This window comes from Brachycentrus maculatus, unplaced genomic scaffold (genome assembly GCF_059751285.1).
Source record: "Brachycentrus maculatus isolate JH-2025_06_01 unplaced genomic scaffold, ASM5975128v1 h1tg000244l, whole genome shotgun sequence".
NCBI lineage: Eukaryota > Metazoa > Arthropoda > Insecta > Trichoptera > Brachycentridae > Brachycentrus > Brachycentrus maculatus.
The window spans coordinates 2,421,406-2,436,771 of record NW_028280995.1 but is presented as its reverse complement, the minus strand read 5'-3'; the positions used below and the strand labels follow the sequence as shown (position 1 = coordinate 2,436,771).

Genomic DNA, 15,366 nt, shown 5'->3' with positions numbered 1-15,366 from the left:
CATAAATATTTTCATATTCCCTTTCAGAAGTGTCAACATTAAGTCTCCTTTCCTTACCTTTATGGCGTTGCTGATAAATTGTGCTCTTCTATTTTTGTCAGATGATATATATGAATACGTTTGAGAACCTTCAGTAATGCCTCCGATAGACAACATAGTTTTAAGCTTTGGGTTGGCAGCCTTCAAAGCTGCAAATGTGGCGTATCCATCTGCAAGAATAGAGATGAAATCAGACACGGTATATTGATGTTTTTTCGTATGAAAAATTAAATGTATATTAAACTTTTTTTTAACCCTTAATAACTAAATATTTGTCGGGCGGACTACGCAATCAAAAACGTGGAACCTAATCAAACGTATTTATTGAAAATAAATACTTTTGATTTATTTTCAATAAATACTTTTGGAACCGGCTCTTAAGTTTGGTTTCTTAGGAATTGATGTAGGAGACATTTAACAATAAATCACTATTCCGCACAGCTATTACGAATCGCTCACTCCTTTCAAGAACGTCATAAATCAAAAATCGTAAATTTTCAGTCGTGCATGATTTTAGAATGCCCAGAAAATGTACTACATATATCCCAGCAAAAGCGGCATACTTTTAACTTAATATTTACACGCTACAGGGCAGTAAGTGTTGTTTTTGCATTTTGAAGAAAAGGTATTATTTAATATTTTTTTTAAAATAAACTTAATGTTTTTCAAATGGAGAAAAAACCTTCAGCTTTTACCTAAAAAGATCTGTTGCACAGTAAAAAGTTCAATAAGTGGCTTGATATTTATTTTTAATACATTGTTTTATATTTTTAAACATTAAAAACGTTCTCCTGAAAAATCAAGTTTTTTTATTTATGACGTTCTTGAAAGGAGTGAGCGATATGTCAATATAGTGCGATCCACAAATGGCATTGTATCTACAAATATAGCTTAGTTATCTAGGTTTAAAGGAATAGCCCGCAAAGCCTCTAATTGAAGAGGCTTGTCTGCAGGTAGGATAGTAAGGATAGGGAAAATAAATGTGAAAAATACATCTCAAACACCCAGACCAATTGAAAATAAATCTTTCTTGAATAATTTATTTTGCAATAGGTGGGAATCGAACCCACGACGCCAGTTTCGCAGTCGAGCGTCTACCCAACTACGCCACGGCGCCTTCTTTTTATGATTTTGTAAGTGATTGAAAAGTGAATAAAGATATCGAGAGGAGAGTATAATAAATGGTGCTTTGAATAGAGTGATAGCCAATAAAAATATGTCCATGGAAGCAAAAAGTCGGTCACAACGGAGTGCTGGCTCCGACACTAATGTATGGATGTGAAATTGGCAAAATAAGGATGAAAACAGAGTGAACGCCATCGAAATGCTTTCCCTCAGACGAATGTGTGGAAAATTGTTGAAAGACAGAATCAAAAATGAAAATATTAGAAAGGAATATTAGTCTGAACTAGGGACAATTGAAAAGATTGAAAAAAGTTATTTAAGGTAGTATGGACATGTGGAGCGAATGGATAACGGAGAACAACAAAGAAAGTATATGTGGCAAATTGCTCACTCCTTTCAACAACGTCATATATCAAAATACTTGATTTTTCAGGAGATCGTTTTTAAAGTTTAAGAATATAATAAAATGTATTAAAAATAAATATCAAGCCACTTATTGAACTTTTTACTGTGCAACAGATCTTTTTAGGTAAAACCTGAATGTTTTTTCTCCATTTAAAGAATATTTAGTATATTCAAAAAAATAATTAAACAATACCTTTTCTTCAAAATGCAAAAACAACACTTTCTGCCCTGTATCGGGTAAATATTAAGTTTAAAATATGCCACTTTTGCTGGGATATGGTACATTTTCTGGGCATTTCGAAAACATGCACAACTAAAAGTTGTCGTTTTTTGATATATGACGTTGTTGAAAGGAGTGAGCGAAATGTGAACGGGAGAACAGAATGAACAAAGCCAAAAAATAAAAGGCACAACCAGATCATACAAAACCTTAAATCTGGTGGTGTCAAAAGTCTATGTAAGAGGGCGTGTATGACTAGATGTATGGATGTGATTAAGGCTAGTTGTGTATGTCAAGAATATGGCGTTCCATCCTCTCTACCTAAAACCCTAATCCTATCTTAAGCCACCCTTGCAGAGAAATGTGATAGCAGTAAGGCTGTCCAAACTCAAAACACAGTAAGGGACATTTTTTTGTAGTACGTTTTTTTGCATTTTTGGACTAAGAAGAATCTACTTGGTCCAAAAATGCACAAAAAAAACGTACAACAAAAAATGTCCCTTACTGTGTTTTAAGTTTGGACAGACGAGTAGCAGTAGTTATGATTTTGAAGTTGAAATTTGCTTGCCCGTGTTGATATCCTGGTGGGAGTCAGATGGTCTTAGAGTTCCTTCTTTGGTGATCCCTCCGAATGCATAAATCATGTGTGAACACAAATTAGGGTCGATATTCTTGGTAGGATATTTCCCAACTCCTGGTCTATACACTGACCAGTTCGTGTAGTAACACACCACAAGGGGCGCTGAAATTTAAAACAGAAATATGATATTTAAAATGGTTTAAATTTTTTGTGCCAGCTCGCTAATCTGAGCGTAAATAGTGCAGTGGGCCGGAGAATTCCGATTAGCGAGCTGGCACTGTATTGGTAATATATTTTTTTCTTAAAGTACCTACTCTTACCTTTTATCTTCTCAGATGGATTTACTGAATTATCTCTCTTTGCACGTCTGTAAATAAATATTTTCAACAACATTTTGTGTGTTCAAATACTTTTCTTCACAAAATCAGGATTATCTCCAATTACAGGAGTTATTTTCATATTATACTTTGACATCTCATCAAAGATGAAGAAGAATATGGAAATCTGGGTATCTACAGGGCTGATGACAGTCATAGGCTGGTTTAAGTGATTGACAACCACACTGTTCAAATTCTTGGAACTTCTAGATATATTGATTTAACTCGATACACAGTTCTTCATCTATGTTGAGATGTCAAAAAATTATGTAAAAAATGACTCCGAATTGGGGATAATCCAGATTTGTGAACAAGTATTTGGACACACTCAAAATGTCGTAAACGTTTAATATTGTTATATCGTACGTAGGGTGTATAATCATATCGCTCACTCCTTTCAACGTCATTTATCAAAAATCGTCATTTTTCAGTTGTGCATGTTTTCGGAATGCCCTGAAAATGTACTATATCCCAGCAAAAGCGGCATATTTTTAACTTAATATTTACCCGCTACAGGGCAGAATCTTGGGAAAACGAACAAGAGGCCGCCCAAGAACTTCATACTTCCAGGATTTGAAGCGGCTCATGGACGTCTCCTCCTATTCGCAGCTCAAGAGGATGGCGACTGACAGAGACAAGTGGCTGACACTACAAGGCGCTGCCTTTAGAAGATGATGACAGGGCAGAAAGTGTTTTTTGCATTTTGAAGAAAAGGTATTGTTTAATTATGTTTTTAAAATATACTAAATATTTTTCAAGTGAGGAAAAAACCTTCAGGTTTTATCTGTTGCACAATAAAAATCTCAATTTTCAATACATTTTATTATATTCTTAAACTTTAAAAACGATCTCCTCAAAAATCAAGTTTTTTGATTTATGACGTTGTTGAAAGGAGTGAGCGATATGTCTGATGAATAAATAATAATAAATTGTTGATATTTTTATTAGTTTAAATTCAGAAAAATAGGTTAAAAATATTATGTAATAAAATTCCGTTAATGTGTGAGTAAATATATTTTGTTAGAAAAATGTATATGTTTACATTTATATTTGAAGCAATAACTTTGTGATTTTCCATTTTATAATTAAAATAAAACTTTGTTTTTAAATCACTATAAATATTTTATTATAACTTAATTATAATGTCTACCGGTTTCGAAGCTAACCGCTTCTTTTTCAAGACTGGTTAATAATATTAAAAGTATTAATAATAATTGTATATAATATTGATATTACCTATAAATTAGTCTTGAAAATGAAGCGGTTAGCCTCGAAACCGGTACCGTAGAACGGGGCTACTTGAACTTTGATGTGTTACTTGAGCCCACTACAAAAAAAAATCATTTGTATTTGGTCTACAATAATGAACGTATCGACATGATTCATTGTTTTCCTGACAGGTGACACTTATTGCCACGATACTTCGATCGATACCACGATCTAAATATTATTTTTGTACTGGGCTCAAGTAACACATCAAAGTTCAAGTAGCCCCGTTCTACGGTAAACATTATGATTAAGTTATAATAAAATATTTAACGTGACTTTAAAAAAAAGTTATATTTTAATGTATATATTTCATATATAAGCTGAAAAGGCGAAGAGCAATTTGATGTTAATAGCGCTTCGTCGCGTAGAAGTTTCTCTTGTTTCTGCTAGCGTTAGTTATTGACGAAATCCCTTTACAAATCTCGTTGAAAGAGGGCCTCCTTTCCGGCGCTAACCAAAGGATACTTCCTTCCGTGGCAGGATCCTTGGAAATCATCCATGTCCAGAGTCCAGAACATGATTCCTGGAGCAAAATAAATGACAATTGATTTATTTATTCTTACCTTACCTAACCAAATCACTATGACAAAGAGAAATGGAGAGAAGCTCAAGTGCATACACCGATCCATGGCAAGATCCATGCTTGGTTTAAGCCTGATGGATAAAATAAAAAAAATTAAGACCCAGGAAAAGAACTAAAGTAGAAGATATCATGGATCGAGTAGCAAAACTTAAATGGCAATAGGCAGGACATATTGCAAGACAAGATGGACTCCAAAAATTTTACGATGGAGACCTTGGGAGAAAAAAAGAGGTGTCGGAAGACCACAAAAGAGATGGTCCGACGATAAAGCCGGTGTGGGGGGTAGAAACCGGATGAAATGGAATGAAGGGAAATAGGCCTATATCCAGCAGTGGAGGTCAGAGGGCTCACAAAGAAAAAAAAGAAAGATATCTTCTTCTTCTTTTACCATTTTTGCAAATGACATGGCGTAGATTGATCCGTCGCCGCATCGAATGAAGCAATCATAAAATCATCGGATCTTCGGGACGGTCCGATGACATAGTCGCTGTGGGGGGTAGAAACTGGCTGCAAGCAGTAACCGACCGGAGGAAATGGAAAGAAGGGAAGAGGCCTATATCCAGCAGTGAAGGACAGAGGGCTCATGAAGAAGAAGAACCTAACCAAGCCTCAGGGTGAAGTGTGCAAGCCCCTAAGGTTCATACGGCATATACATTATGTAAAATACCATAAGTATAGAGCCAGCTCGCTAATCCGAACGTAAATCGTACAGTGGGTAGTTCGGGTTAAGGAGTCGTTCGGATTACGAACGTGTTTTGAGAAAAACAATAGAGAAAAAACAGGCTTCGGTTTATGAAAATGCTCTTTATTTTACATATTTATTCAGGTACTGAATGAATATTATTATTTGACATATCATCAAAGATGAAGAAGAATATGGAAGTCTGGGCATTTACGGGGCTGACGACCGTCATAGGGTGGTTTAAGTGATCGCTTTACACACGTGTAACATTGTCTTCATCTTTGATGATATGTCAAAAAATAATATGAAAATAACTCCTGTAATTGGAGATAATCCAGATTTTGTGAACAAGTATTTGGACACACTCAAAATGTTGTAAACGGAATGAATAATTTTAAAAAATTAACATTTTCATTTTGCCTTGAAATAATCAGATATTTTATTTTGAACCAAAGAACTCAAGTGGCGTTCAAGAGCTAAAATCATGCATTCGTCTCAAAACCATTAATTTCTCGGTGCTCAATGTTAGTGCTTGAATGGTGACGTAAGGCAAAAAACGTAAAAACATCCAATTTAAAAAAAAACTCATAAAAACACGTTATGATCTCCACTCTTAAATCATATTTGCTGTGGTATCCACTCTTAAAGTCTCTTTAAGAGCTTAGAATATTCTTGTCAATAAAATTAATAAAGGTGTGTTGAGATGGTTTGGGCATGTGAGTGAAGAATGAACAGTAAAACAAATCGCTCACTCCTTTCAAGAACGTCATAAATCAAAAATCGTAAATTTTCAGTAGTGCATGTTTTCGGAATGCCCAGAAAAGGTACAATATCCCAGCAAAAGCTGCATATTTTTATCTTAATATTTACCCGCTACAGGGCAGAAAGTGTTGTTTTTCCATTTTGAAGAAAAGATATTGTTTAATTATTTTTTTAAATATACTAAATATTTTTCAAATGGAGAAAAAACCTTCAGGTTTTACATAAAAAGATCTGGTGCACAGTAAAAAGTTCAATAAGTCGCTTGATATTTATTTGTAATACATTGTATTATATTTTTAAACTTTAAAAACGTTCTCCTGAAAAATCAAGTTTTTTGACTTATGACGTTCTTGAAAGGAGTGAGCGAAATGCAAGGAAAGTGAGTTGCTGGTGAGTTTGAACAGAGTAAATGGTGCTCTGAAATCAGTTGTATCTATATATTACAGTTCTCACCTCCAAGTTTCTGATCCACAGCATACTTGGCCTTCTTCTGCACAATACTGATGTCGTCATACGCCACCCATTGATCTCCCTTGGTAGCGTACGGCCCCATAGCCTGAGGGTTCGGTTGTACCACGGTCCATAGTTCTTGTTGGACCAACGAGGAATCGTTTCCAAAAATGGTCTTGCAAATCTAAAGGAAATACCACAATTTTTATCTCAGCATAGATGAAGAAGGAATATGAAGAAGATGGAATATTTAGTATTTTATGTGCGTTATTAACCTTTTAACAACGTTAACTTTGTTCCTAAGAGACGCCCGTGCGCGGCGGTATTTCGCCGTTTTTTAAATGATTACTTTTATCATGTATTTAGTTAAGAAACGATTTATTTCACTAAACAAAAACGTTCAATTGGGATTAATTATGCCTTTTTGGTACTCTTTAATACACTGGTGTCACATTATTCTTGAAATATATCGTAATATAAAGAAATAAGATCGTAACATAAATAAATCAAAGCACGCATCGTGTGTCAATTATATGGTACGGTGATAACACTCTCCCATCGTTCAATTTGTGTAATACCACTTAAAAACTGTACATCACGACTGCCGGCTTCGGAATAATCATTCTATCATCAGGTCAAATGTAGACTAAAAAATGTTTTCCTATTTCTTTATCAATCGTTCCATACCTAGAAAACATACTTCTCAAATGTGGAAAATCATCTACCTGTTCCAATTTTCCCCATTTACGACTATTTTACACCCAGATCTACATTCATCTCTTTCAAAAACCATAACATTTCTCGGCAAATCGTTTTCCTCGTACACATTAAAACTCCTTATTCACCGCCGCCATTTATTTATTTATCTTTCCAGCATTCTCTCATATTTCTCAATTGAAAGTTGTCCAACCGCATTCCCCAATCTGATACAGAAGCATCTATAATTTGGTGACAGATTTACAAACTTGTATTTATTAAGATTAGCAGTGACAGGTATATTGAAAGCTTTTAAATGTAAATTCACAGTAAAATCGGGATACAATTTTATGTTGTTTCACATTTTCAATAAATTTCGCAACTAAGTTTTAAAAAAATGCTTAGCAAGAGCAGATCTGTCAGGAAGCCATGCTTCTGTATCAGATCTGGGCATGCGGTGAGACAGCTTTCGATATAACAGCAAACAGGACTTGTTAAGTCACCTCGCTATACGCCAGGAAGCCTCCGACTCTGGTGAAGGCCCCCGGGGTGCCAGGGCCGGCTGCCCGCGCCCCCAGGGCCGCAGCACCGGGCTCCGCCAGGGTGAGCGTGCGCCCGTACGTGGGGATGCTCATCACGAGCTTGCCCCGGTCCGCCCCTGCCTTGATGCAGTATTGGATGGTATTATCCTGGAAAATCACACCGCTAAATAAAAGTTTATATAAGTATATATTTTTTTTAAATTGTATTATTTTTTGACATCTCATCAAAGATGAAGTAAAATATGGAAGTCTGGACATTTGCGGGGCTGACGACCGTCATAGGCTGGTTTAAGTGATCACTTTACACATGTGTAACATTTACCAATTCTACCCATTATTGACAACCACACTACTCAAATTCTTGGAAGTTCTATATATATGAACCGATTTAGAAACCTTGTTCTTGAATCACTAGAACTTCACTAGAGACATATATTGGTGAGATGTAAAGAAGCTTTATACTAAGCAGAAACTCTTATATTTAAAAAAAAAAGTTTGAAAATAACTCCCGTAATTGGAGATAATCCAGATTTTGTGAACAAGTATTTGGACACACTCAAAATGTTGTAAAAGTTTATATAAATGTATAAAATAAATGCTCAACTGGAATTGCAGAAATATTTCAGCAATTGAGGCATTCCATTGAGTGGGGACGACAACGAATGAGACAATGGTATGCGCATGTGAGGAGAATGGAACCATCCAGACTCCCCCACATTGCACTGCACGGCCAACCCATAGTAGACCACTAAAGAGATTAATCAACAGCTGGGAATCGACCTCGCAGGAAGCTAATCCCTCTTAAAAACAGACCACAAGGCCTACACCAAGCAGAAGAGGAAGAATAAGATATTCTAATATAAACACTCACTGCATTTTGGTCATCTTCTGGGGATATATCGAGAGCGTACAGAGGAGATAGGTGATTGACTATAGATTTACTCTCAGAATAATAGTCATATGTCCGAACGGTAATCCAATCCACATATCTGTAATCAAATTACATTGTGACATTAATCAACCGTTATATTGAATTCAATCGAATGCAGTCTGAATGCACTGGAAATGCGAACTCTCAGACAAATGGCGAAATGTTTTCTGCCGGCCAGAATGTTACGGTCAGTGGAGAGCGCTACAGAACTTTAATTACTGACTTCTTCGTACCTCAGTTGAATGTTTTTTTAGAGGTATAAACATTCAAATTTGCCGCAATAAATTAATATTGCATGTTGGGCCATCTTGTTGAAACCACATCTCTGTCACATATTGATGTGACAGAGCTGTGGTTTCAACGAGATGGCGCAACATGCAACATTAATTTATAGCGGGAAATTAGAATTTTTATACCTCTAAAAAAACACCCTACATTTATTTTTACTAGGCAGTGACAGGGACATTGAAAGCTATTAAATGTAAATTCACACGGGATACAATTTTGTATCACATTTTCTATAATTTTCGCAACTTAGTTCATCAAATAAAATTGCTTTGCAAGAGAGGGTCTGTCAGGAAGCCTAGATGATTCTGCATCAGATCGGGGAATGCAGTTGGGACAGCTTTCGATATACGATAGCGGTAGCGAGCCAACACTGACTTGATTTGTGTTTGAAGTCAGTCACTGACTAAATGCAAATCTCGCATTTAGTCAGTGATTGACTGGTCGCAGTGACATAAGGAATGCAAGATCCCTTGACCCCAAAAAAAATGCAAACCTTGCCTAAAGCATTATCAAACAATTTACTTACTTGCTCAGTTCAGCAAGGTCGAATCCATTGTCGATGAGTTCCTTTTCCCTTGGTATGATAGTGGAAAGTAGAAGCGAGTGTTCCCCATCAGCCTCCGAGCTGAACTCCGCTTTCAACTCTTTCAAGAGCTTGACAAAATTGTCTTTATCCTCTGGTCTACTGCCTTCTCCAGAAGACGGAGTACGCCAATTCACATCCAGACCATCGAAGTTGTAGAGTCTCAAGTACTAAACAATGAAAATGGATTTGGACATCTCAACATCGATGAAGAATTTTTGTTTTTTTGTTTTATTTGTATACATTTATTTAAATCACAATTTTTACATATTTAGAACTTTTTTGCAGGGACCCACCAAGCCACCTTGTGTGTCTTGTCGGTGGAGTTCGTTTTTAATTAATTTGTCATTGTTTTTAACGATTTTAACATAATATACACAAAAAAAAGATAAAAAATTAAGAATATAAACATTTTACAATTTTCATAAAATTAACTCTTGATCATTTACCCATTCCTTTATTTTGCCTTTGTTCCATATTTTATTTTGACCTCTAACATCTGTCGGCAACAAATTAAAAATGTTCGGAACGATATATTGCAGTGTTCGACTCCCATATTTACTGTTAATTCTTGGGACTATCAAACTTTTGTTGTGTGTAAATCGTGTATCATGGTTGTGGACCAAAGGATTTCGATATTTTTGTCTAATAATATGGAATAATATGGAAGTCTGGATATTCACAGGACCTATCATAGACCTATTAAGTTATCACATACACACGTGCAACATTCACCATTCTACCCATGATTGACAACCACACTACTCAAATTTTTGGCAGTCATACAAATATGATCAATCTCATCACGTTCTATGATCGAGTTCACAACAGCCATGTTTGATTGGATTTAGAAAGCTTTTATTAAGCAGAGACCCTTTTATTTATTCATTCGTCTTCTTATTAATTTTTTATAATTTGTATAGCGCCATTTTCGTAAAATACTACCTCAAGGGCGCTTAGTCCGTCATATCGAAGTTTCACTGTATCGATATATGTTTACAACGCAATGGATCTTTGTCAGACGGGGGGAATATCTAATTTAACATACTCAACCAATAAAGGATTGTATTAGACCGTTAGATGTAGATCGTTTTGTGTTTATAACAGCCGATATAATTAAAATTTTCATTCATCATTTTCTTTTGGAAAATTCGCGTTAGAAACGTTATTTTCGTAAGTTGGCAATGAATGATGTCACAAAAACGATATAGTTATTTTAATATTGGTATCATTGCTAAATTATTCGGTGGCACTATTTGTGTCTATGATCTACCCTCCCACCCCCCACCTCCCCTCATATTTGTATAACATAAATGGTAGTGTAGTGGTAAACAAACAATCCACACTACTACTATTACAGCTCAATAAACTATAGACAATAAACCATATGACGTCATAAAACGTTTGATGACGGAAATTTGATGACGTATGCGAACGCACGTTTTTCGTTATATAAAAATATCTTAAGTTTAAACCTTCATATATCCCTTATTTCTCTACATACTTCAATAAGAATGCTACCGATAGTCTTGTGATTTTCATATTAATTTATTAGCCAATAAACCAACATCGTGACAAAAATCTATTACGTGTTGGCACAAATAATATTGTGACATTTTTTAAAGAAGACAGGATAATAAAACCGGTTTTATCATTATGTAAGACTTCATTTTCATATATACCTTTATCGCATTTTGAGTGAACTGCTTTCTTCTTTCTTCATCAGAAGCGATGTATGAGAATACGGCCGATCCTTGATTTGTGCCCCCAATCGAGAGTAATGTTTTAAGTTTGGGATTTACATTTTTTATGTTAGTGAAGGCGATATATCCATCTACAAATAAAAAATATATACAGATATAATGGAAAAATAAATTAATAATAATTTAAACTTCAAAACCAAATTAAACCATATCCGCTCCCTAGGTGGAGCATATGGAGTCCACAAACTGTCTCCAGGCTTTTCTGTCGGCTGCCAGCCCCTTTGCATCCTCCCAGGTCAGATCCGCGTCCCGAAGTTCAGACGAAAACTGCCGACGAATTGTCAACAGTAGCGCGAACATGATGCCTTATAAAAGAGGCAAGCTTGATTTAGGCTCTCGGGAGACATGCGGAGTACATGGCCAAGCCAACTAAATCGCTAAATGACGACAGTCGTGACCAAGATTTGCTGCGTCCTACGCCTTATCTCTTCATTCCTCACGAAGTCAAACCACCGCACGCCTAAAATTCTCCGCAGACACCTATTCTCAAAGCTTAGTACACGGTTGCTCTGGGCCCTTGTAAGGTGCCATGTTTCACAGCCGTATAAGAGAACCGCCGAACCGAAAGAGATGTCCGCCTCCGTAGTGTAATGGTCAGCACGCTCGGCTACCGTTCTGGAGGTCCCGGGTTCGATTCCCAAGGGTGGTAAAACAAATATAAGTGATTTTTTCACTGTAATATTTATTCAATATTACCATGGACTGGTACCTGAAGCGGAGGGCTGATCACCTTTCCTTCATGTGTAAACGATCAAGATAACACTGCGTTTATATGACACAGTGCCCTATGCACCATTGGGGTGCGGATAAGGGTTTTATTATTATTATTATAAGAGAACAGGAGCAATGCAGGCATTGTATAGGCGGCATTTGGTCTTCACCGAGTATAAATCCGATCTCCAGACAGCCTTCATACTGTTAAATGTCTTCATTTAAACTTTACTTCGTAGATACCACTATTTCTTTGAATCTATTGTGACCTGTATTTAGATACATTCCACATCATTTTCAAACACCGTATGTGAAGTCTAAATTTGTAAGTGTCCTCGGGACGTTAAGGATGAATTTTTCTTTTTTTATTACTTTTAATTTTTTTCAGTGGGAACATAGACAATAAGAGAGAGGTTTTAGTAATAGTCATATAGTTAATTCTAATTTTATTATTATTTTTATTTGTTTTTTTGTTTCAAAATGTTGTAGTTTATGACTATTCGCATTAATACCGATCGAGATAACACTGCGTCGATAAAATGCATTGCTTTATGCACCATTGTGTGCGAACAGATGAAGAATTCAAATATTAATTTGTTCACAACAATTATATATATTTTAAGATAGTCCGCCTCCGTAGTGTAGTGGTCATGGCGATTGGCTACCGTGCTGGAGGTCCCGGGTTCAAAATAAATATGGGTGATTTTTACTCTCATATTTATTTAATATCACCCTGGACTGGTACAAAAAGCGCAGGGCTGATAACCTTGCCTTCATGCAATTAATGATCAAGATTGCGCGCTACGCTGCAGTGCCCTGTGTACCATTGAGTGCGGATGAGGGTTAAAGAAGAAGAAAAGATTTTTTATATAATTATACAACTTACTTAAGTCAATATCTTGATAGGCATCAAACGGTATGATGTTATTTTCTCTCGTGACGCTCCCGTACGCGTAGATCATATGGGTGCACAGCTGTGGGTCAATATCCTGGACCTGGTACTTCCCTGAGCCTGGTCTGTACGCAGACCAGTTTGTGTGGTAGCACAGCACCAAAGGGTCGGAAGTCTCATCTAAAATTAGATTCAATAATATAACATATGCATATATATATTTATAATAATTCGAAACATACTGAACATCGACAACCTAAAAAGAGTTTACTATGGTATTGTACACTCACTACTACAGTATGGCATTGTTGGATGGGGAGGCTCATACAACAACATACTGAACTCTGTGAAAATAGTACAGAAAACAATCATTAAAGTTATTTTGAAAAAAATATATATGCAACAAAATTATTATTTACAAAATTTCAAGTCCCAAACATAGAAACCATTTATAAAAAAATACCGCAATTTTAAAAATACTAAAGGGTGACAAATATTTGAATTTAAAAAAAGTTTATCTTCGAGATTCTTAAATAATTTTTCAACTCCAAAATGCAATACTAAGCAATTTCAACAAAACTTCAAATATTTGGGAATTACATATTTCAATAAACTCCCTAAAGAAATTTAAAAAATAGAAAATATTAAAATTCTTAAGAAAAAATTAATGCCCATTACATATAAATCTTGAAAAAATAAATAAAAAAGACTATTATACCGTTAATTATATAAAACATTAAACCATGAGTGCAAGTCCCTCTCCAAGCACAAGAGCCCAGTCTCTTCTTTGGAGAGGCACAGCGAATCAAAGCTATAAGTTTGGCATATGTATAAATGTTTAGAAAATGTATTATGTTGTACTTAAACATGTAACTATATTAAATAAATAAAAAAAAAAAACAAAGAAGCTCAGGTGCATACAGTGATCCATGGAAAGATCCATGCTTGGTTTTAGCCTGAGGGATAAAATTAAAAATGAAAATACCAGGAAAAAAAACAAAGTAGAGGACATCATGGATCGCGTGGCAAAACTCAAATGGTAATAGGCAGGACATATTGCAAGACAGGACCCCACAAGATGGACCCCAAGAATTAAACGATGGAGACTTTGGGAGAACAAAAAAGGTGTCGGAAGACCCCAAAAGAGATGATCTGACGACGTTGTCGCTGTGGGGGGTAAAAACTGGCATGAAATGGAAAGAAGGGATGTGGCCTATATCCAGCAGTGAAGGTCAGAGGGCGCATAAAGAAAAAAGAAAGAATATTACACATAATTTATTTCAAAAATAGAGGCCAGAAATCAAACTGCACGGCTTGGTTGGATTAGAGGACATAAAAGAATATTTGTGCAATGAATTAGCGCATTGTTCCGCAACGTGTGTGCCACGGCACACTGGTATACCGTGGTAATTAGTTAGTGTGCCGCGGAAAAAGTCTAGTTTTGTGAAAATAACACCATTGCTCCAAATTTTGATTGCCTGTGCTCAGTCAAGTAGGCTCACATTTCGCATTAAACATAATTTGTTAAATATGTTACCATGATATACTCTGAAATTTCTTAATTTGGTACCTTGAATAGATAAAGTTTGCGGAATACTGAATTAACAGATGCCAAAGCTATAGAAGCAAATTTAAAAAATAAATTTTACACCGGAGTGTAATAGATTTCTCCTTAGTTTTGCTAAGAAATTGATACGAGAGAAAATGTTAAATATTTGGAATAGTCGATATATAGTATACTCGTAGAAGCAGAACAGGGAAAAATTACGAAATTTTTCTTCCCGACTGTACAAAATTGTTTGAATTTTCATTTTTTTGCATTGTTTAAAAATTTTACGGGCCTTGGAGCATCTCAAAAATTCCTCTTACTATAATACACAAAATGAACGTTAATCATGTACATTTTGTCAGAGGTAAAGAAGAATTTGAAAGTTTGGTTATTTACAGGGGTTACGAAATGTCATAAGAATAGCAAATAAATAAAAATACCTGAATGCACGACCACAGCAAGTAAAACCTGAATGGCAACGACAAATATCCATGATTTTGATTTCTGGAAGTCATAAAATAAATTATAAATAAAAACAAAAAAAACATAAATTGTATCACCCACAAACATAAAAAATAAATAATAAATATAAGTACCTCTCCAAGCACAAAAGCTTAGCCTCTTTATTGAAGAGGATAGCGTTATTAATTTTAAGATTGTAAAGTTTCTTTTGGTTTCGAGGTTCATCTATCGATTTTCAATGTAGAAAATTTTAATTCCTAGGGGGTTAAAATAAATATCGGTGATTTTTAAAAATGTCTCGATAAAGTGTCTATTCTTTTTATACGAAAGAAGAAAGATGTCGACGCATCCTAAAGCTTACCACCTGACATTTGGCTGGCTTAAGTTATCACTTTATACACTTGTGTAACGTTCACCATTCTGCCATTAAACGTCCATATTACGTTCAATTCTAAAA

General features: G+C 35.4%; 1 protein-coding gene across 1 annotated transcript in view; it reads right to left on the bottom strand.

Annotated features, from left to right (window-relative positions):
- Positions 1-15,366, bottom strand: part of LOC148306326 (putative chitinase 10) — a 31,495-nt gene that overhangs the window by 14,330 nt on the left and 1,799 nt on the right. Inside the window, exons 2-12 of the mRNA XM_088265207.1 lie at positions 14,888-14,951; positions 12,893-13,078; positions 11,215-11,366; positions 9,476-9,702; positions 8,602-8,719; positions 7,692-7,877; positions 6,496-6,676; positions 4,433-4,538; positions 2,690-2,736; positions 2,358-2,531; positions 58-209 (exon numbers count right to left, since the gene is read on the bottom strand). Coding sequence (XP_088121333.1) covers positions 58-209; positions 2,358-2,531; positions 2,690-2,736; positions 4,433-4,538; positions 6,496-6,676; positions 7,692-7,877; positions 8,602-8,719; positions 9,476-9,702; positions 11,215-11,366; positions 12,893-13,078; positions 14,888-14,951 — 1,593 coding nt within the window. The remainder of the gene's footprint in view (positions 1-57; positions 210-2,357; positions 2,532-2,689; positions 2,737-4,432; positions 4,539-6,495; positions 6,677-7,691; positions 7,878-8,601; positions 8,720-9,475; positions 9,703-11,214; positions 11,367-12,892; positions 13,079-14,887; positions 14,952-15,366) is intronic.